This window comes from Hakea prostrata, chromosome 4, assembly GCF_041222555.1.
Source record: "Hakea prostrata isolate BN-2017 chromosome 4, UWA_Hpros_2, whole genome shotgun sequence".
NCBI lineage: Eukaryota > Viridiplantae > Streptophyta > Magnoliopsida > Proteales > Proteaceae > Hakea > Hakea prostrata.
In genome coordinates, this window is record NC_142603.1 from 53,255,200 (window position 1) to 53,278,999 (window position 23,800).

Here is a 23,800-nt window from a genome sequence, read left to right on the forward strand (position 1 = left end):
AAAAGAAACCCCATTGCCAACCCGTTATTAACACGTTTCAAACATTTAAAACTCATGCAACCATGGAAAAATATATCGCCGAAAATCGGCAAAATTTCGGCCGATTTTCGGTAGTTTCGTTGAAGGGCGATACGAAAAGAGGATCGAAATCAAACTTCCTAGATGTCGCCGATTTTCCGGCTAAACCAGCGAAAATGGATGAAATCTCGCTAGATCTCTATCTTTAACTTCAAAATCTTTGAGTTGGATACTTGGATCAGATGTTTAGTTGAAGGAGAAGAAGAAGGAGAAAGAGAAAGAAACAGAAGAGAACCAATATGATTTCCGGCAGAGAACCAGTATTTACTCTGTCTTTAACATCTAGATTAGCGATCGTTGAAATCGGGCGAACTTTGGCTCTGGGAACGAACAAGAATCGTGGGAAGACGAGAGATGTAAGGCTTTCAGCTTGGGGCTTCGCCAATACCCATTTCCAGATCGAGATGGAGGAGAAGAGAAGATATGAGAATGTCTATGGCCGAAGCAGAACACTTTGGAAGTTTGCAACCCTGCAAGTCTGGTTCTTTCATATTTCAGTTCTTCTTTGTGGCGAACTTTAGAGCCTGATTCAGGCGAATTTTCGGCGATATTTCCCTATTTCGTCCTGTTTGCTGAACGAAATTTCGTTCATTGCTTGCAACCCAAAAGTGTTTTTCAGAATCAAATGCCAGTCGTGAAGATTATTAAAGGTTGTGGTAGCTTCAGGTGCTATTATATTTGCCCAAAAAAAAAGCTTTATATGCTGGTATGTCTACACCTTTTTTTACCAAAAATAAAAATAGAAATGTCTACACCAGTTGAAAAACGAATTGGAAAGTCTTTCAGTTAACACATCTCTAAATCTGAACCAAGATCCAATGATAGAAGCAAGAAGGAAAACTCTCCGAAAGCCAAATGAAAAACGTGGGTATTTTTCTTCCCCATTAAGGTTCTCTCATCTTCCTCAGTATTTGTGTATTTATTTATTCATGAATTTCTTGTAATTAAATGTAAGTGTATTGGGTTTCTTGAGAATGATCTAGCATACCACCGTTAGCTCACAAAATTCTGTATGTATCGCAGTCCAAGAGAGCAGGAACCATTGAAAAATGATTTTTTTGGCATCAAACCACTCATATGATGTAATTTGTGTGATCTTGATCCACCGTGTCTTGAAGGTTGGCTAAGCCAATTGGTTGGGTTACAAACCATGCCCATTGCATGAAAGATGTACATTTTATCTATTAATGTGTTCGGTGGGTTGTGCTGACACTTTTGATTTCCTTATGTTTATATTTGACTGCCATATAATGCTGTCACTAAATTCATCAACAAATATATGAATGTCAATTTTCATGGATGACTGACTGCTTGTTAACAATATAACAGTCACCGCTTTAGACCAATCAAATGCTGGAGATGCCTTGCTTCCGGTCCCAAAGGCTGATGAATTTCTTGATGGAAAGAGAAAGGAAATGCACCCTAGAGATCACGATCAATTGTTGAGCGATGATTTGGTTGAAAAAGGGAGGAAGTAAAGATTGTAGATAGCAATGGTATGCTTAACATGGCTCGGAGTATTTATATCTGGTGTTAACCTAGGGTTGTAGATGTAGAAACTGATATTTTTCATTAATTATAAATGAGATAGTACACCGTGTATATATATACAACAGAACGGATATATACGGTATTATATAAAAATACAAGTTATATATTGGTATCTCTAACACGCCCCCTCAAGCGCAACCCATCTTGTATGGCAAGCTTGTCCCGCAACAAAAGAAAACGAGGTTGAGATAAAGCCTTAGTGAGAAAATCAGCCACCTGATCAGTAGTTGACACATAACGAACAACAAGGCATTTGACAGCAACCAACTCACGAACATAATGAAAGTCAATTTCAAGATGCTTTGTGTGTGAGTGAAAAATAGGATTAACTGTCAAGAAGGTAGGACTCAAGTTGTCACAATAAACAATAGGTGCTTGAGAGAGAAAAATGTCGAGCTCAAACAAAAGAGATTGTATCCAAATAATTTATGGAGTAGTGGACACTATAGCACGATAATCAGCCTCGGTGGAAGAACGTGAAACCGTTCTCTGTTTGCGAGATCCCCATGAAATTAGATGATGTCCGAAAAAGATGCACAAGCCAGTGGTTGAGCAACGAGTTATTGGATCACTTGCCCAATCCGAATCGGAATATGCGGTAAGAAAAACGGGTGAATTAATGCCAAAAAATAATCCAAAAGAACTCGTCCCTTTCAAACAACGAAGTATCCTCTTCACAACCACCCAATGATGATTCAGAGAAGAATGCATATGTTGACCAACGTAGCCAAATGCGAATGCAATATCAGGACGAGTGAAGGAAAGATATTGAAGAGCACCCATTGTACGTCTGTAGAGAGTACCATCGGCAAGTGGTGAACCATTGAGAGGCATAGATGTAGAGCAACAGGAGTGGCAAGTGGTTTGGCATCTAACATGTGTGTATGGGTTAACAACTCATGAATATATTTTTGCTGACACAAAAATAACCTATGGGTCTCCACACCAAGAAAATAATGCAAATCACCAAGTAGCTTTATAGTAAATGTAGTAGACAAAACATGAATCAAAGCATCAATGGCACTTGAAGTATTTCCAGTAATTAATATGTCATCGACATATATCGAAAAATAAACCACAATGGAGCCTTGACGATAAATGAACAAAGACGTATCAGTTCGGGGAATGCCGTAAACCCATGCAAAATGAGAAAAGTGCTCAACTTTGTGTACCAAGCGCGGGGAGCTTGACGTAAACCATACAAGGATTTTCTTAGCAAACACACATGATTGGGCTGAAATGGATCAGCATAACCCGGTGGTTGAGACACGTAAACCGATTCTTCCAGGCGCCAAATCACCATTTAAAAAAGCATTGGTGACATCGAGTTGAAGAACATGCCAGCAATTGACTAATGCGGCGGCTCTCAAAACATTTTTCTAATAGATATGAATGAGTGAAGTGATTCCTCCTCCACCATCTTCTTCGTTAGCCTTCTTGATAATTACCCAACACTCCGAACGAGAAAAAATTACAGTGTTTCTTCATCAATCCCTTGGCAACTCCGTTTCCTACCGATGGCCGCCACACCCACTGCAGGTCCATCTTCATCATTCCCATTGGAGCCCTTCGGATGGCATGTATTCTTGAGTTTCAGAGGAGAAGACACACGGAACAACTTCACGCGTGACCTCTATGCCGCCCTGGTGGGGGAAGGGATCGTAACGTTCAAGGATGACGAGAAACTGAGAAGAGGAGAGCTGATCTCTGATGCCCTGGAAAAAGCAATCAAGGAATCAAGGTTCGCCATCATCATATTCTCGAAGAACTACGCGAATTCGAGATGGTGCCTAGAAGAGCTGAGCTCGATTATGGAATGCCGGGAAAAACACCAGATTCAAAGGGTTTTTCCAGTTTTCCTCAGCGGAGTGGATCCGTTAGACGTCCAGCAGCAGAGGGGAAGCTATGGGGAACCTTTCGGAGACTACGAAGAACGATTCAGCGGAGAGATTGTGGAAAGGTGGAGGTCAGCCCTGACAGCAGCTGCTCAACTCTCCGGATCTGGATGGAAATTAACAGATTTTGGGTAATTATTACTTCATCTCTAGCTTTGAGCTTTCTTTTTTCTTTCTTGTTTTTTGGAAATCAATTCGAGAAGAAAGAATTAGCAGACCTAGCTAGTAATATAACTTACCGGGGAGCTTATAGGAGAGGATATTTGCTTAGTTATGGTTATTAACTAGTGGGTTTTAAGAGCTAGCTAGGCAATTAAGAAGCATACCCAAACAAACAGGTAATGGAACCAAAACCGGATCGAATTGAAGACCACTATGGGCAACAACCGTGGAAAGATTGCAAAGCCCCCAAAAAAGGAAGCTCTTGAATGAATGGGTCTCCAAATTAAATCTTCGCCGCCATCAAGACTCAAAGACTTGAACTTCTGAAGAAGAATGAAGCCACCAGAGCATCGTCGAATTTGTGTTTCAAGAAAATAGTAATGAGGGTTTTGGGAGACATGACAGCGATTGACAGGGGTAAAAAGGTAATATCGTCTCATGAGATTTTCCACTTTTTCGTAAAATTGTAAATGTGTAATGTAATTGTAACTGAGTAGGACCAGTTGAAGCTAGTGAAGTGGTTGAGCATTGCTTTTCAAATCTAATCTAGAGGGAAGACTGAGTTGGGACTTGGGAGTAATTTTTTCCTTTTTTTCTTTGAGGTTAAGAGTTTAGCACTTGAGCGTGATGAAGTCTACGAAGTTTTGAGTAATTAATTGGCAGAGAGGGGAAACGCGGTCAGAAAGATTAAGGTTCTTATTGGTAGAGCGGCAGAGAGATTACGTTAGGCGTTAGATCCGACCACTGGTTTTTTTTTATTGTTATTAATAATATTATTTTATTAATAAATTAAGAATTTAAATCATTTCACAGCGCATTCCCATTTCCCACACGATAAAGTGGCTAAACCTCCTGAATCCTGATTACTGGTTTTGATAATTAATAAATAAATAAATAAAATTTAATTGGGCCGTTGGATTGTCCACTTGTGCTCGTTCACTCTCGACTGGGGGAGGTTCCAAAAAAAAAAAAAAAAAAAGAAAAAGACTGGGAGTTTCCTAAAGGAAAAGGGTCTAGTAGGATCAACGTGTTGACCACCGCCAATACCCTAAGAACTCGCCTGTATCTTCTTCAGCTGACTCAGAGATCAGGTGATCCATCCATCTACTCCAAACAAACCCAGGTTCAGGAACTCTGTTTCAGATTCATGGATACAGACGCCGTTACTCCAACTTCTTCTGTCATCTTTAGATGGGATTACGATGTAACTCTGAGCTACGTAGAAGAGGAAGAAACAACTGGGAAGAACAATTTCATAGGTAACCTCTATGCTTCCCTAAAGAAGGCCAACTTCAAAACATTCAAGGATATTAAGCATAACCTGGAAAGAGGAATCAAAGGATCAAGATGTGCAGTTATCATATTCTCTAGGAACTTCGCTTCTTCGACACGATGCCTTGAAGAGGTTGCCTTCATGATGGAATGCCGGATTAAGTTTGGCCAAACGGTATTTCCTGTATTCCTCATGGATGTCGAAGGATCCGATGTAAGGCGTCAAAAGGGAAGCTTTGAGGAGCCATTTCGCAAACACGAACTGTGCTTTGACCAAGGGGTGGTGCAAAGGTGGAGGTCAGCTCTGCAACGAGCAGGTGAACTCGCTGGATTAAACTTCAAAGACATTCCTGACGGGTAATATTTTTGCTTTCGATATCATTAATACAATGGTTAGTCTTCTCTTTTTCCTTTTTCTCGTCTAATACATATATATGAAGAATCATCATATTGAGATTATCATGTGTATTCTAATTCTCGATCCATGTTAACTCTCATGATTTTCTTGAACAGAACCTATATCTGATGCTTGTATATATACTTCTATGGTAGTATAGTTTTGACTTCACATTCCCTTTATGTATTTTGGGTTTCCCATTACAGGAATGAAGAGAAGTTGATTGCTAGGATAGTGGAAGATGTCTCCCATGTGCTGAGTGAGCTCCCTCCTCCAAATGCCGTGATAGAGATGCAAACCGAGCCAATACCCGAGAACCAACCATCAACCCAACGCGTGCTGCAGAAAATACTTGATTGCATAGGTGATCCAGAGATTGACATTATTGGATTATATGGTATGGGTGGAGTCGGCAAGACCACCTTGGCCAGAGAAGTAAATGATCACTTCTACAAACAATTGGTTAGAGGAATAAAGATGCCTTTTGAAAGTGTGATAATGGTTGTAGTGTCAGCCACTCCCAATGTGAAAAGTATCCAAACCGACATCGGTGAGCGCCTCGGATTTGATCTATCAAAGGATAGCGAGCATGTTGCAAGAAAGAAGTTGTTCGATGGGCTAAGGAGGAAGAAATTTCTTCTAATCTTGGATGATGTCTGGTCCAAGTTAAAGATCAGCGATGTTGGAATCCCTCATCCTCAAAAGCACAAAGGCAGCAAGATCCTAGTGATCAGTCGGAGTGAAGATGCTTGCACTGATACCGGGGCTATGAAAACTATAAAAGTAAAGCCACTATTAGAGGACGAAGCATGGAACCTCTTTGTTAAAGTTGTTGGTCCACATGTTGTTGCTGATGTTGATATAGAGTGCTTTGCAAGAGAAATTGTTGAAAGGTGTGGGGGCCTTCCTCTTGCAATTGTCACTGTCGCTCATGCAATGGCAAATCGTCGTACAGTCGGGTCATGGGAAAATGCTGTAAGGGAAATCAAACTATCATCTTCAGAGCTCCGAGGTATGAAGGAAGAAGTTTTTGTTCCTTTAAGATTCAGTTTTGATAGGTTGGAAAATGATATGCTCAAGAGTCTATTTCTTTATTGTGCATGTTTCCCTGAAGACTATAGCATAGATGTTGACAACATTTTTATTTATTGTGTTGGAGAGGGATTAGTAGATAAACTAGGGAGTTTGGAGGCTACTAAGGCTAAAGGAGAGGATTTGATGGAGAGCCTAAAAATTGCTTGCATGTTGGAAGAGGGGGTGCTAAAAAGTTCGGTGAAAATGCATGATATGATGCGAGATCTTGCTCTTTGGATCACTTCTTCAACATACCCCGATAGCTATAGCCCCAAGTTTTGGGTAAGCACTACTACATCGGCTAAAGAGGCACCCTTGGAAAATGAGTGGGTAGATGTAACAAGAGTTTCGCTACTACATACCGGAATAGTGGAGTTGAAGGAGTTGGGGAAGACATGCCCGAAGCTTACATCTTTTCGATTACGGGAAAGTTTGGAAAATACCCATTATTATTCCCCAAACAAATTTCTTCCAACACATGAATCATCTAAACATACTTGATCTTTCTTACACAGGATTGGAATATCTCCCAAACTCTGTGTCATGTTTGGAGAATCTTCGGGTGCTTTGTTTATATGGGTGTTGGTATTTGACAACATTGCCTCCATTGGGAGAGCTCCGGCAGTTGCAAGTTTTAGATTTGTGTCAATGCCGGATGTTACATCAGCAGATATTTGGACCCGAAGACGAGGGTTGCGAAGCAAATTTAAGATACTTGAATGTTGAAAGTACAAAAGTTTCTATTCCAGATGGGGTATTTTCTCGTATGCAAAAGTTGGAGGATGTGAGATTTTATGGAGTGGGGGAAATAGATTGGGGGTTGGTGGATGTTGAAGATCGTGACGAAGGGGATGAGAGTGCATCTAGTGGCGAAGGACAAAGGGAAGACGACGAGCAGGAGGTGGAAGAGATAAGTAGGCCTAGTGACAACTCCATCTCTAATTTTGGGGACCTATTACGCTTGAACCATTTGCGATATCTTACCATTCAATTCGAACATATCATTATTTCTGATTGGTTCATACCTTTGGCTAATAAGATTAGGGCCTTGGGCTTGATAAATTGCCAGGTGGTAGAGCAAGCTTTAGAGTCTATCAACCACTCCAAAATCCTGGAGAGAATATCCCTCAGTAACTGCTCAGGTTTGACATGTGTGCGCATAACTCAGCCATTTACCCACTTGGCCGATTGCGCTGACCTGGAGATTGTAATGGATCGTGTGATTGGCTACCATGGTGATAGAAGATATCCTACTTCCTTTTTTATTTTAAAAGATTTGCCAAAATTGGAAAGGATATTTGTTAGCCCCACACCACTAAGTAACTTTTATCAATTGTCTGATGTAGAAATACATGGATGCAACAGCTTGAAGATGGTCTTCACCAAGGAAATGCCACACTTGTTCAACAGGTTGAGAGTCATTAATGTTAAATCTTGCAGCCAAATGCAAGTAATAGTTGAAGCAGCAGAGGAAGAGGAAGAGGAGGGGAGGAGGAGGAGGAGGAAGAAAAAAAAGTAGGACAGTTTGTTAGAGTCATCTCCCGCTTCCCAAAACTAAGAAGACTGAAACTGGAAAACTTACCCGCACTAAATGACTTGTGCAGTCGCAACTTCATCTTGCATTGTCCCCTCCTAATAGAATTGCAGGTGAAAGAATGTCCAAAGTTAAACAAGGATTCTTCCATTATATTAAGTGCGGACGAGATTGTGGAAGGGAATAAAAGGAAGTCATTCGATCTTCACATTGACACTACTGTTACGACCCAGGGAGAGAGTACTGTGCAAGAAGATAAATCACAAACAGAGGAGGTGGTGGGCGTGCGACGAAATTATCGACGAGGTTCTCGGCCATCTCGCCCACCTGTGTTTTTGAAATAATAGAACGTGTAAATGGGATTTTAGTTGTAAGTTTGGTCAATGGATCAAAGGGTGTATGAGGTTACAAGTGTCACTTAGTGAATTGAATTTTAGTTGTTTCTAACAACTTACTTTAGCTATAAATACTTGTACTGCACAGAGCAAGGGAGAACGAACGGATAAGAAAATTCATCTTCTTCTAGAACTGAAAACCCCTGTCTGTCTTCGGAAACCCTCTTCTTCCTCTAGTCTCCATCAGACACACGGTCTGAGGTAAAAAGACAGCCAAGTTGAGAAGTTTTCTCAGACTCAAATGTTCTTAGAAGTTTGAAAGAGTGTATACATGTATATATAAGATGGGCAAGTTTGTCTCAAATAGCTTGAGTCCATGCATCTGCCTATTTAAAGTCAAAAGAGGGTTTTGGTTGTAAATTTTGGTCATAAGCACCGGTGAGCTAGGGTTGGGTCAGGGTGGCTTTGGATTAGTGTTGGGGTCAAGTTAAGGTTGAACGTTTGGTAATGTCCAACCAGCTTCACTCCTATGTAGGAGATTTTGATATATGTAGAGCAACAATATGAAATTATGCGTTGTTGCATTATCATTTGGTTAAGATAAATTTCAAGAATGAATGTTTGACCTGGCTCAGCTTAAGCCTTTAGAATCAAGATGATCAGGTTTTAGAAGGCCAGACTCAACCAGACACTTTTGCAAGCTTATTTATGATCATAAAAAGACCTTCATGAGAAACATCCTTTTCTTTTTGTTATTATTTTCACCTTCAATGTGTCATGTAACTAATGTGTGAAAACTATACAAGAGAGAAAATAATATTATGCAATTGCATAGACAGACCATACACCTTGACACGATGATATATGAAATCCACATTGTATTTCTACACCTTATGTTAAAATACTAAAAACTATGTATTGTGCAATTAAAATCACCACCTTAATTACTGGAATTAATATAGTGATCATTTCAACTACTTTGTGTTAAACCCGATGGGTGAAGATTTGTCAGCTTCCTGATCTAGAATAACCTCCTAAACCATTATATGAAAATTCCTATTTCTTCTTCTTCGAATGATAATAGATCCAATGTTTGCTATTATAAGAATGACGAGTAACAAAATGAATCGAATCAGATACGCATCTATAGATCAGAAGTGATCACCATCCAATTTGAAGGTTCCTGAAGGTTTTTTATTTGAAAATAAAACCAATTTGAAGGTTCCTGCCAGTGATACATCCTTTTCAGATTTAGGGTTTTGCTTAAAAAAGATGACTTGTGTTTCTTATTGGAATTTTGCTTTGGGTTTGGATTAGGGAGTTCCTGCTAGATAATATTCGAATAGTTGCATCCATTTGGGGTTAGATGGATTTAGGGTCCCTTTATCAGATTTTCGGATTCGATGATGATAGAATAATTATTTTTTTAAGTAGATTTTTTTAAATCGACATTAATAATACAGATTAAATACAAGTTTTCAACAACCTGTTGACACCTTTACCCTTTTAATTGTGAGGCTAGGTTTGAAATTTAAGAATTTAGCAACTTTGATAGTTATTTTAAGGGTAAATATCACTTACCTCCCCTCTTATCTGGACAAATAGCACTTACACCCCCTCTTAATTGGATAATATCACTTACCTCCCCTCTTACTTAGTAAATATATCAAACACCTCCCCTCATTAACTTTTTCAATTAAATTTAATTTTTACCGTTAAATATTTTTCTAAAACCCCAAACTACCCTTGGCTAAAAATATATTTTTTTATTTTAAACTTTAAATTACCGTAATCACCCTAGCGTTAAAATACTAAATTACATTCAATTAAAATAATTTTTAAAAACCAAGATACAATCCAAATTATCTTTAATTATTAAAAGTTCAATATACTTTTTTTTTTTAATTATCAAACAATTTTAAAAAAAAAACCCATAGTACTGGTTTAATTTTATTAACATACCCTGTCTTTTTTTATTGCATTTTTTATTTTAATTGATTGTAGTACGTTTTTTTTTTTAAATTGTTTGATAAATTTCTTTAAAAAAAAAAGGTATGTTAGGCTTTTAATAATTAAAGATAATTTAGGTTTTAACTATGGTGTTTTGGTTTTTAATAATTATTTTAATTGAGGATAATTTAGTAGTTTAATTGTTAGGGTGATTACGGTAATTTAGGGTTTAAAATACAAAAATATTTTTAGCCAAGGGTAGTTTGGGGTTTTAGAAAAATATTTAACAGTAAAAATTAAATTTAATTGAGAAACTTACCAGAGGGGAGGTGTTTGATATGTTTGCTAGGTAAGAGGGGAGGTAAGTGATATTATCCAACTAAGAGGGGGTCTAAGTGCTATTTGTCCAGCTAAGAGGGGAGGTAAGTGATATTTACCCTTATTTTAATAGAAAATCTAGAAGAAAGAAGAGAAAAAAAAAGTCACATATCTCAAGTAAGAAACTATTAAAATAAGAAAAAAAAATCCAAATAAGTAATTTAATCAGATAATTTTATCAAATTAAATAATAATCAGTAGGAAAGGGGTAATACTAGATCCGCATCTTATTAGTAATCGGCCAAATTTTGATGCATATTTGAATTTGGAAGCGGATTTTAGTTATCCATTTACACCCGTACATCCATTCCATGCTTTGGTTATTACCAATGATCCGTTGCAAGGGTAGTTGTAGATGTGGGAGGAGAGAGATTTTTCCTGCAAAATTTGTTATGTGTGATCATGGCGGTGGGAGCACTAGCAAAATTTGTCGGCAATTTTCTCAACTCCACTATTGTTTATAACTTCAAGACCGTAATCGATCTCCTTTGATCCTGACCTTCTAGTGTTCCCTTAATCACAATTAGCAACCACATGTCCAAGTATGTCCCTCTTTTCCTTCTAATGCATCTTGAAATTGTTTGACCACCAGAAGCCTACAAAACAAGAGTCAGATGTGGGCCAACTTGTCGGTCGGGAAGCTGCCTCTAATGGCTAAGTCAATCTTAGCCATCATGCGTAGCACTTCAATCTTCAAAGCGAAGTTCTACAACTCTGCTTCCGATCATTCATGAATAAAAATAAAAATAAAAATAAAAAAAACTGAGAAGGAATTGAAACATTCATGAATGAGGAGAAACTAAAAAGAGGGGACCTGATCTCTGATGCCCTGGAACTGCAATCAAGGAATAAAGGTTCGCCGTTATCATATGCTCAAGGAACTATGCGAATTCAAAATGGTGCTTAAGAGAGCTCAGGTTGATTATGGAACTTTGGAAGAAAAAAACATCAAATTCAAGAGGTTTTTCCAGTTTTCCTCAGGGAGGTGGATTTGTCGGACGTCCAGCACCAGCAGGGAAGCTTTGAAGAGCGTTTTGAAAATTGCAGATACATTCTAAATTCAAATTATTCTTTTGGCACATTTTCAACACACGAGCGTCAGTTAAGCTCATTTTGTCATAGTAGACTTCATTTGGCTCTACTTGTATGCTTTGTTACTCATTTTTTTATTTTTTGTCACTCGACTAGGAGGATTTGGACAACGAACCCACTAGGATTGAGAACAGAATCTCTCATTCAAAGTTCTTTACGGCAACTTTGCAATTCCTCTTTAGTAAATCTCTCTCTAGATAGAGTTTCTCTCAAGTGACTGTTTTCAATTCTTATTATTAGAACATGGTGGATTTTTTACCTTTCTTCAAGGCTTTTCAGAGTTATTAGAATGGGGTGGCACAACTCCAAAGAACTAAGACATGCATGGGTGTATCTGAGCACTAAAATTCAAGATTCTATCATTTATATACAACTCCTTTCATTACAATGCCATCCACATTCCTTTCCTTATAGTTCCGTTTTCCTTTATAAATTGGGTAGGAGTTAGGACATTCAGCATTTCAACGGCAATTTCGTGCATTCAAAATATATTCTTGAACTGCAAACCCTAATGTTAAAGAAACAAAGACCCCAAGAGACAACAATAACTCTATATGTTCTTCAGGATTTAGTCACCTAAAACACATAATGAAATCTAATCATATTGTTCTACATTGTATTTGTATCGACAAGACATACCTCATAAAGAATCCACTAATGTATTGATCAAAACTTCAAGCCAAATCATTTTTTAGGTATATGAATTTACCAGCCTAGTGCTTCTGCTTGTGATGTGGTAGTGCCTAGTATTGGATGAACGCCGCTCCATTAAATCCCAATCACACTAAAAATGATTGATTTCAGTTTCAGATCAAGGAAAAACTAGAATATGCCACTTAACTTGGTATAATATGCATTCACTCTGTTATGCAACTGAGATTTAATGAAATTCACGTGACATCCATCCAATACTAGCATTACAAACACCATGAATATACAAAATTTCAAACCTGTTCGTTAACATATGTTTTTTTTTTTTCCATTAAACATGTGCTTCTATTAAGTATTACCCCTGGCAGTTGCACAGGAGTCTTGTATTCAATTTCAAGAACTTTCCAGAAACATGGAATCCTCCCCTCCATTCTCTTCCCTTCCTTGATATTTTGGTGCAGAAGAAAAAGCACAGGGAAGGGAAGGAAAGAAGTCTCCTCAATCTTCTGGTCGCTTTTGCTCTTTGGAATCTTATCGTCACCATTGAATTTGTTTTAGCCTTTGGGGGATGGAAAGTAGAAAGTAGAAAGTAGAAACCAGTTAAAATCCAAGAAAAGCTTCTGAACACAGTGTCTCTTGGATCTCCATGGAGTCCTGTCACCTCCCTCTCCAGTTGGCAAAGCGACAGCATGAGCAAATGATGCGATACAGACAAGGCTAATCAAAGAAAGGAAGCAAAAGAGAGAATAAAATGCTTCTGAGTTGCGTGTCTATCCCTTCTTTATTATCTACTGCTGCTTTTAACATAAATGATGAAGTCTACCGATGTAAATCCAACCCCACCAAATAAAATAAAATTTCTTGTTTTTTTATTCGACTCTCTATTTAAACGTAACGTACAACAATAAAGAAGAACACAAGTAAAACACACAATAATGACAGGGAATTTAACTTAATTTGACAAAATCTCATGAAGTTTCATTATTTCTTGAAAACCTCACCTTTCCTCCTTCGTGTTTTTTTTTTTCAACATTATCCTACACAGACTATTTATAAAAAAAATCAAAACAATAATCTCAATACTACCCAAAAAAAAATCTCAATACAATTTTTATCTAGATAAATAATTGACATAAAACCCTGAGAGGGTAGATGTTCTATCATAAACCCTTTGTAAACTCCATTTTTCTTACACTTAAAACAAAATCATGACATTATTAATTGATAAATTGGAGAAAAAAGACAAAGGAGATTGAAGAACATGTATAAGAATATAGTGGCTGAATTGAAGAACTTAACATGGGTTTTAATTGTGACGTTGGATAATTTATTGCTACATGTCCGATCCTAATGATTAATTGTTAGAAATCGTATAATGAAAAATTATAGAAGATGTGAATCCAGCAAATTGATGATACAATTGATTTCTAAGTTTAACCCAGATTTAAGATTTTTTAATGCCTACAAAGAACTTGAACTTCACCTTAGGACCTAAAATCAATTCAATTCGACCAACATCAGATCTATTGCCACCACGTAGATTTTTCTTCTTCTTCTTCTTTTCCAGCTCGATGACACAAATACAGGTCTAGAAAGCTTGAAAAAGTAAGTCCAATGAAGCTCAAACTATGGGAAGTCACGTCAGCTGGGCAATGGAATCCAGGCTGCACCATAAATTGACCAAAAGCAACATCATTTACCATATCTGTGCTATATTTCTTGGCTGCAATGGGCAATTTTGCTGGGTCAGATTCGAAATCTCGGTTGAATTTGAGCAATGAAGATCGAAATTTTGATCTAATGGCCTGAAATGCTTTGCTTAATCATCCTGCGCAGGACTGAAGCAAAGTCCTCCAATGGGGCAAACCCACTTTCTGTTTTTCAAGTTAATCCCTTTACTTGTAAGGAAAGGATACCCTGAGAGTGGATATCCTTCACCAGAAAAAGCTACTTTGGTGGTTCTGTTGACTAATAATCTATCAACATTCAGCCATGATAGTGATTGTCACTGAATTTCCCTTCCCTTCTTTATTATTTCTGGTCGGCTCTGGATATCCTGACGACCTAATCTGCCTCACACAACACCAAAACACACTCACATCTCAATTATGGATGGCCATCCATGCCCAAAGCAAATTCCTTTTTGGCTCATCCAACCAAACGTAGCCCGCCCATCTCTCCCTTTCTTTAGTCTTTTTATGTGACAGTTACCTCTCTCTCTCTCTCTCTCTCTCTCTCTCTCTCTCTCTCTCTCTCTCTCTCTCTCTCTCTCTCTCTCTCTCTCTCTCTCTCTCTCTCTCTCTCTCTCTCTCTCTCTCTCTCTCTCTCTCTCTGTGTACTGTGTATTGCGTGTCCTTGTATTTTTTTTGAGTATGTGAAGAAGATTCCTTGCATGACCCACAACTTTCACGTTACATATATTCCCCCTTTATATACAAATGCCAACCCAGTAGCTGATCCTTAATTCGCTTGCTGCAACATTCCTATTCCATACAAGAAACCACCTTCTTATTCTCTTCTTTGGTCCTCCACCTCTCCTTCACCAAAATGGTTCCTGAGTTGGAGGTAAGTGATCTTTTGATCTGACCAATCTATCTTCCTAATGTGACACTAAAACTGAACTTAGAACTAAAGTTGTCCTTCAAGGCATTTTGGTTCATTTCGTCTGTTAAGGTACTAACTCATTGATTTGGGTTCTGAAAATGCAGAAGCCACGGATCACAGAGATAAAAGTTCGGATGGACTGTAATGGATGTGTACAAAAGGTCAAAAAGGCATTGCACGGCATCAATGGTAAGTACCTGAACAATGCATACCTGCATCATTCATCAACTATTCAGTATTTAATGTCTATTACTCATTGATTTCTTCACAGGGATATATGATCTCTATATCGATTTCCCACAGCAGAAACTTACAATAGTTGGATGGGCTGACCCAGAAAAGATCATCAAGGCTATTAAAAAGACAAGAAAGATAGCTACCATCTGCTCCCACACAGAAGCAAGCGACCCCCCTGCTGAACCTGCAGCTCCAGCACCAGCTGAAGGTGGACAACCAGCCAATGATAACCCAAATCCTCCACCTACTGAATCCCCACCAGCAGAAGCTGCTCCCCCTGCAGAGCCTCCGAAAGACCCACCACCACCACCACCTGAAAATCCAGCTCCTGAAGTGAAACCATCAGCTGTGGCTGCTGAGACTGCTCCACCCCAGCAAGCTCAGGACCAACACCAAGGCCCCCCCAAAGACGTTGAAGAGATACACATAATACATCACCATCCACCAGAGTATGTCCACGGGTACGGCTATGGTGGGCATTGGAGCAACTATCCCAGTGGCCGTGGTTTTCGACCTGAGCCACCCATTCACAGTGGTTTCCGACCTGAGCCACCCGTGTATGTCACTCACAGCTACAACAACCATACACCATCTCCTTCCATACCTGCATATGGGTACGTTCAATCACCACCTCAACACACACGTTACAGTCATCCAGGGCACTACAGTGAAGATTACCGCAACCGCAGTAACAGTGATGGAAACATCACCTCGATCTTTAGTGATGAGAATCCAAATGCTTGTAGAATTGTCTAGAGAAAGAATGAGAGGTTGGTATGAAAAAAGGCTCTCTTCCTTTTCCCTTCTCAAGAGATTCCTTGCTAAAAGTAAGTTATTCAAAGTATACTAGGTGTCAATTTCTAATAGTAATTAATTAAATAAGCATGTACGAAAGTTGCAAGAAGAATGAGATTCTTAGATTGTAAATGAAGGGAGTATTGATCCTGCATTCCACTACGAGACTTTTTGAGTAATAACAAATGAGACGTCTGGTGCTTATTTATTCCAAGAGAATCCTAAAAAAGCTACAACAACAATATTTAACTACATTACTGACATGTGTTCCTTTACTTTTTTCTGCTATTCATGATGGAAAAGCTTTAATGGGAAAAAAGTTATTTATCTGCAACTCTCTTCAAAATCAGAGGACCCTAGTTAATATTCAAGGAGCTGGAAAAATGATGTTAAAATCAGCAGACACTAATTACAAAGGTTTTTCACCCCCAAGTGGGCTTACCATTTCATTTATACCAATCCCCTCCCACCATCCCACACCACTAACAATTAGGGGTGTAAGTTTGGCCCTCGCAGCCCTGACTCACTAAGCCCGCCCTGAGCCCGAATAGGGCGTGTGCTAAATATTTTAGCCCTAAGGGTGGGTTAGGGTCAAAATATTTTGGCCCTGAACTAGGGCCAAGGGTGGGTAGGGCCAAAATATTAATTAATTCTCGGCACTGAACTTGGCCATGATCCCGGCCCCGACTTAGCCCCGATTGGCCACATCTTGGCCCCGACTTGCCCGACTTAGCCCATCCCTAATTTTGGCCCTAATATTGGCCCGATCAACCCCCGATTTGAGTCTAGACCCTCCACCCATATAGAGAATAATTAATTCTAATCCACATGGGTGAATACTTAACACGTGTCAAATTTTAAAAACATGATCATGTTTTGTAAAAAATTAATAAAAATAAATTATATCCTCATTACCAATTTAGTAAGCATCCATCTGATTTTGGCCCGATCCTGACCCTAATTTTGGCTCTAGTCTTAATGTTAATTTGACATTGATCATATACTAGATTTTTATCCTAATATTCATTTTAACATTGATATAACTATAAGTCTCGACTTCGACCTTCAGTCATTTTGATCATATTAGGCTATGAGTTCACTTTTCATATTATTTTTAGAATAATTTTTATTTTTCAAACTGAGTCATTTTTAGTTCCAAAAATTGTTGATTTTTTTTGGACTAAGGCGAGATAATATATTATAAATAATAAAAGCTAATGTATAGAGAATTAATATCTAACAAATCTATACCCTAATTTCTAATCATGAATATTGATATCTTTCTTTTGCTTCGAATGTGAAATTTCAGGAGAGAAAAAAAAAACTTATTAAGGACAGAAAGCTATGTATGTAGCTAAAATATCATTTTCTTTAACTACGAAAAAAACATCAATACTAAATTATCGTTGATTTACTTGTTAACAAGATTTTGAATATGGATTTTTTTTTTGTTGAATAAAGATATTAATGGAAGAGGTTTTCAATTTACATCATCAAAGCAATGGGAGACTTTCAGAACTCAATATAGAATTATGGAGTATGAATTTATTTATATTTAAAACAACACAGTCAACTTACTTAATATTTATCATTTTGTATAAGCTTGAATCATCTAATATTTCTATGAATTTTATTTTTAGTTTACCCGTGATATTTTTATTTTATTATTTTATTAATTTTTTTTAACATTTGATATTTTAACCAATTAAGGCTAGGATCAAAATAGGGTCAATCAAGGCCAGAGACAAGGCTAGTTAGGATCAAAATAGGGTCAATCAAGGCCAATTAGGGTCACGGCCAAGGACAGGTCCAATTCGGCTCTAATCAGGAACAATGCATCCCGACCCAGCCCAATTAGGACAGGAATGGGCTTGGCTTAGCCCTGTAGGGCTTCGGGCAAGGGACAACAATCATTGGCCCTAAACTAGGGTCAAGGCGGGAATGGGATCAGATTAGAATGTATAAAGCTGGGCTTGGGATTGCAAAAGCCCGGCCCAATTACAGCCCTACCAACAATCACCACAAAAACTCAATCCTTCTCCTAAACAGCGTTAGCTAAATGGATCCCAAAAAGGCTCCTATTTCAGGTCATACTTTTTTTTGTGTTTCTTTTTTTTTGGTAAACAATACTTCATTCAGATAACTAAAGAAAGTACAAACACAACTGCATGAACACACAAGGTTCGAACCGAACCAAGGAGTGGAAAGTGACCAAACTGTCGTACATGCAAATAGACAGGATCATCTAGGCTACCGGTTGGGTCAAGCCCATAGAACCCTTAGAACAAAGACGGTAACAACTACAGTAGCAAAGAAATACAACACGCCTCAAGGGCGGACATACAACACGCCTCATAGGGCGGACATACAACATCCTCATAGGGAGACATACAACTCGCCTCAAGGGTGGACACAAAACTCGAGCGGTTGTGGCGATGGTAGCATCAAAAATGCGGAGAAGATTCAGACCTGCCATCTGACTCTGCCTTAGAGGCGTACCTGTCAAGCTCGCCGCAGAAGAACGTGTACCCAAATCTGGAGTTGTTCTGCAGTGTGCACCAAAGAAACGCTACAACCAGATAAGTGATGTGTTATTTGAAAACCAAAAAAGAAAACAAAAAAAGTACTGCAACCAGATCTACAGTATGAACAAGCAGATCTAAGGGGAAACCCTAGATCTGGTTATTAAGTAGAGAGGGAAACGGAGACCGGAAAGTGGATCAGAGGAGAGGAGACAGAATAACCGAGGAGGAGAGAGGAAGTGGAGAAGATCAAAGGGGAGAAGCCGCAGAGGCGGGAGGCAGACAGAGGAGGCCGGAGCAAGGAAAGAAGGAGCAGGGAGGCAGGAATTGGAGCAAGGAAAGGAGCAGCAGGGAGGCAGGAACTGAAGCAAGGAAAGGAGCAGGTCATACTTAATCCATAGCCTAATCGATGTACTCTTTTTCCTAAGTTCTTCTCCTAGGATCATTGTAAGTCTGCCCCCAACTCCCCCCAACTCTTTTAGTCCTTTCAATCTGAATCAGACTAGTCCTCCAAAATGGAGTATCATCCCAAGTTTCCATCAAAGAGTAAGTCCATCTCAAATGACTATTACCCAAATCACCTCCAATACAGTCATTCTTTAATTTTCCCTTGCGACACATCCATCTCAACATCCTCATCATCCATCTTACTTGAATAGTCATAAATTCATAAATTGAACCTCTTTCTACCCAACTTAAAACCTTTGAATTCTCTTACCACCCCCCCCCCCCTAAAATAAAATAAAAACCCTTTGAATTCTAACTTTGATCTCCAAAGCTCAACAAGGCTTCAATTGCCACTGGAACAATTTCATTAGCATAAATAATTGGCAAAATTGCATATTTACAGCAAGTTCTCTTACACAAAAACAGACAATGAAAATTTATGGCTTCCATAGTTCCATGTGCCAACTTCATGAACCTAAAGCATAATCAAATCCAATCCACTGCGTGATTAACTTTCCAAAAGCTATCTTTCAAGTCCGACCATTAACTGTCCAACAGTGTGCATCCTGCAATGAGAATGGTTCAACCATTTAGACATCATAAGCAGGTCAAAGCATGTCACTGATATTTGTTCCAAGGCCTTAAACCCACTAAATTAGAACACACTATCAAACCCAACAAATTTAAAATTGTCCACTCCTGCTTCCAACATGCATCTCCTAAATAAAGTCATAGATATGACTCGGGACCATTAGCTTCCTAAAGCTGGCAGTGTAATATTATCTGAAAAGCATTAATCTGATTCCCCATCCCAAGGGACAACTAAGAAATTAACAGACCATAAAACACCTCCAACAAATTACAAAATTATTTTGAACATCCAAAATAACATGAAAATGGTTTTGGGAGGAACAATATTTCACACAAAATCAGGTTGCCAAAATAAAAAATGAGGTCAAGTACAATAATATATCCCCTGGAACAATGGCTGTGACATATAAAAATACCACATCAGTACCAAATATTTCACGTACAAGAATTCCCAATCAGGTAGCTTGGCATTTAACAAAATTTGAAACTACAGAACAGTGCTTCCCTTAAACAATAAAACTACTCATAAATATTTTATTGAGTGAAACTCATATCCAATAATTTTCTTTTATTTTTTTCGGTCACCATTCCTCACTACAGCCCCAAAAGATCTACCCAAAACATGAAAATACATTTACCAAAACAAATCATGAATCACTGTTGGGGCTAGGGTGGGTATAGCACAGTGGCCAAAAGAAAATAACATTGGGGTTACCAGTTTTGCAACACCAAGATCTGTCAGTGGGTAAAATGAACCATTGAAGGCAGTGTTTATATTGGATCTAATTCGCAGGAGCAACACAATGTTTGAACTGCGAAGCACAATTTAACTGTGAACAGAATCCAACTGCTACAACCATATGCAGGGTGGGACAACTCATGACAAGGGAAAGTTTTTTTAAAGGGAAACATACCAACTGATACAGTGAACAAGAGATTCAGAGAATGCAGAGTTTCTTTTGAGGAGCCTGCCTTCCACACATGTTTGGGTGCACCCTATGGAAATCAATACTTACCATTAAGAGTTAAAAAGTTCTAGACTACAGAGTTTGTTGGTTTTGGCAATCATAAATTGAAACAAAATGTGACAGATTCAAAAAGCGAGTTTCAAATCAAGGTTCTCAACAAATACCCCCATCAATGCGGGGAAATAGTTCCAGACAGAAAAAGCATTCTGATGCAAATGTACCTGTGGCCGGGGGGAGGGGGGGGCGCTCTCCCTCAAATAAAATAAAAAAAGAATGCTTGCACAAGGAAAATCATGGGAGAGAACATCTACAAAGGAAATGGACCACTATGTTTTAGATTTGTTGCATCAAAATAAACAATGAGGCCTTTTTGGGTGGTTGTCGGGTGTCTGTTGAGGGGGAGAAAATTCTTTTCTTCCTCAAGTACTATGATATTTATCCTTTTTCTTTCTTAACACCGTGGAAGATTGATGCTAAAATTCACAGGATAAGATCATATGGTTAAGCTGCCAATTATGCTGATGAGAGGAGGGAAAATGTTGGGATTAAACTTATCTGGGAGTTTTCCCATAAAATCTGTTTAAATTTTTTGAGTTCTTTACATGCATACCCTAGAAAAACAAGCTAAACATGAGGCACCTCCTCCGAAAATCATATCTAACATTTAGGTTCTCAGGACACTGTTAAAGTCTTAGTTAAAGGTCACTGCATAATGACCTTAACACCGTCAACATTAGGGGTATCAAGCTTCTCAACAGATAACTCCATCAATACAAGGAAACAGTTCCAGGTAGAAAGAAGCATTCAAATGCAAATGTATACAAAACTAACAACACCCCCCCCCCCCCCCCAAAAAAAAAAAAAAAAAAAAAACCCGGGCAGGGGGAGTGGTTTCCCCCTCAACCAAAAACTCAATCACTTGCAGGAGGCCAAAAAAATGGACCACTACATTCAAATTTCTTGCATCAAAATAAAGATGAGGCCTCCTTTGGGTGGTTGTAGGGTGTGTTTTGAAGGGGAGAAATCTATTCTTCATTAAGTGGTATAATATTTTTCCTTTTTCTTTTAAAATTGCAATAGGTACTTTTCACATGTTTCCCTCGAAAAACATGCCAAACTCTAAAACTTTAATAGTGTCAGTTCTTGAAGACCTGAATGCAAGGTATAATTTTCTAAGGGGGTGCCTTGTATTTAGCATGTTTTTTGAGGTAGTGCAAGTAAACAACTCAAACTCTAATTTCAAGCATACACATAACAAGGGTATAAAGGTCATTTTACAATAGCCTAAACCTGAGACATTGATGGTACGAGTCCTAGAGGAGGTGCCTCTTGTTTAGCATGTTTTTGTGGGGGGCACATGCAAAAAACTTTTGTGATTTTTATGTTAAGTGTTTTTTTTTGGGTGTGTGTGTGTGTGGTTGCAAGGGGGGGGGGGGGGTTGTAGAATGTTCGAGTATTCAAGCCCAACTTATTGGTCAATGCTTATATCTTTTCTTTATTCTTTTATCCCAAGGATTAAAATTTTCTTATAATGTATATTAACCTGTCTGTATTGCTATAATGGTATGAATTTAGAATAAAAAAGTTCTAATTGGTTACCATTAATTGTATGGACATTTCATTTGATATTGCACTTCAACCAAGGCAGGAAGGAAAAAATTATTTTGCACAGAATAACTACCTCAAACAATGATACTTCTAATTATCTCCATCACTACCACTTTGAGATTCTTCATCTTCTTCCCCATAGACAAGTTCATCCACAACTTCATCTTCATCATCATCATCATCATCTTCACCTTCATCTAATTGCTTGTCCTTTGATACTGTTTGATTCTTGGTCTCCACAGCCTTGTCAATCTGCAGAACAAAAGAGTGGCTCAACAAGATTCCCCAGAACTGATAATTAATTCAGTGGATATAAGAATGTTGACCTGTGCCCTTATAAGTTGGAAACGACCACCCAACTGCAACCAAGGTTGAAGAGCAACACTTCTGAACACTAGCTTCTGGAACAAAATAAAGCATGGAATGAGAAAGTGCAAAATGAAAGTGAAGCTATATGCAGTATAATGTACAAACTGAAAAAACTAGTAAGTTTTCACAGGATAGGATCAGAGCAATGACTCTAGATTTTGGATCAGAATCGGGTCCAGTCAATCCCAATTCTGGTTCCAGCTTCTTGCTTTACAGAAACCACGGTTAGGGAACTAAAAAACTGATATTGGGGATGAACCAAGACGATTCTGATCCAATCTGTATCAGAAATGGCCAAGACAATTCCATGTTTTATAACTGGACCAGAAAGCTAGAGAAAAAAGAAAAAAACAAACTCATCCAGCATGTACAACTAAGCAGCATTTCAGCCTTCAAAAAAAAGAGCAGCGCTGAAATTAGTGAGACATCACATGATTACCACAATGAATACTAATCTGCTGCATGCTGCAACTGAATATTAACTTCTAATTACAAGGACGCCCTTATTGAAGCCACATCAATAAAAGGAGATTTCAAAATAGACACAATTTTGACTTTGGGACTAGTTTGTCTTGCTTCCATTGAAAGCTAGAAGACAAGATTATGCATGCACCTATAGCAACATCTGATCAGATATGACAGCTGAAACTGCCCAAGGAGATATTTGAATTAATGAAGGCTACAGCACCAAGAATGATAAGGACAAACCAATAACAATAATAGAAGAAAACATGCAATGCAACAAATAGAACTTTCCAAGCCCCACAAAAGAGACATAAGAGGCGGCTTATCCTACTGGTAAAGTCTGCAGCTTGTTGCAGCAAAGAAACAGGGTTCAATCCCTCCATCAGACCTGTCAATCCTTCCCACCCTGATTAAGCCCTCAAAAACAATGAGCTAGTTATCTTTAGACATCTCCAAGCAGCAAGGGATTCCCCCCCCCCCTCCCACCTGCCCCTTCTCACCAATGCAGTACTCTATTTTAATGATCAAAAAAGCAACCAAACAAGATCTTTTAACAGAAAATGAAGTATACTAACCAAACAAGATCTTTTAACTAATTCTTCTTCCTAAATTCGTCATTTTATACTATAAGATAAGACAGAATATAATACAACTAAGGGTATATTCATCATTTCCTTTAACTAACTAACGTTTCTAACAAAAATGGGGGGTGATTGCCAATTTGACATAGTTTTGTGGTATCTATGCTTTTTGCCAATTATCTTGGAGTGTCCCTGCAATTTTTGCCAAAAAAAACATGCATAATGTACAAACAAAGTGGTTCAA

General features: G+C 38.4%; 3 protein-coding genes across 3 annotated transcripts in view; 2 read left to right on the plus strand and 1 right to left on the minus strand.

Moving 5' to 3' along the window:
- Positions 1 to 2,992: 2,992 nt before the first annotated feature.
- Positions 2,993 to 8,447, plus strand: LOC149019591 (disease resistance protein At4g27190-like). The gene is given in 4 exon segments (XM_089153567.1): positions 2,993 to 3,655; positions 5,562 to 6,839; positions 6,841 to 7,900; positions 7,903 to 8,447. Coding segments are annotated over 4 exon segments (3,252 nt in total). The 5' UTR covers positions 2,993 to 3,146; the 3' UTR covers positions 8,308 to 8,447.
- A 6,305-nt stretch (positions 8,448 to 14,752) lies between these two features.
- Positions 14,753 to 16,359, plus strand: LOC149019592 (uncharacterized). The gene is made up of 3 exons (XM_089151065.1): positions 14,753 to 14,934; positions 15,078 to 15,162; positions 15,245 to 16,359. Exons 1-3 carry the CDS (start codon positions 14,917 to 14,919, stop codon positions 15,964 to 15,966), a joined length of 825 nt encoding a protein of 274 aa, XP_089007191.1. The 5' UTR covers positions 14,753 to 14,916; the 3' UTR covers positions 15,967 to 16,359.
- A 2,939-nt stretch (positions 16,360 to 19,298) lies between these two features.
- Positions 19,299 to 23,800, minus strand: part of LOC149019593 (transducin family protein / WD-40 repeat family protein) — a 32,751-nt gene continuing 28,249 nt past the window's right edge. The window contains exons 12-14 of the mRNA XM_089153568.1: positions 22,468 to 22,542; positions 22,215 to 22,393; positions 19,299 to 19,540 (exon numbers count right to left, since the gene is read on the minus strand). Coding sequence (XP_089009694.1) covers positions 22,232 to 22,393; positions 22,468 to 22,542 — 237 coding nt within the window. The 3' untranslated portion in view covers positions 19,299 to 19,540; positions 22,215 to 22,231. The remainder of the gene's footprint in view (positions 19,541 to 22,214; positions 22,394 to 22,467; positions 22,543 to 23,800) is intronic.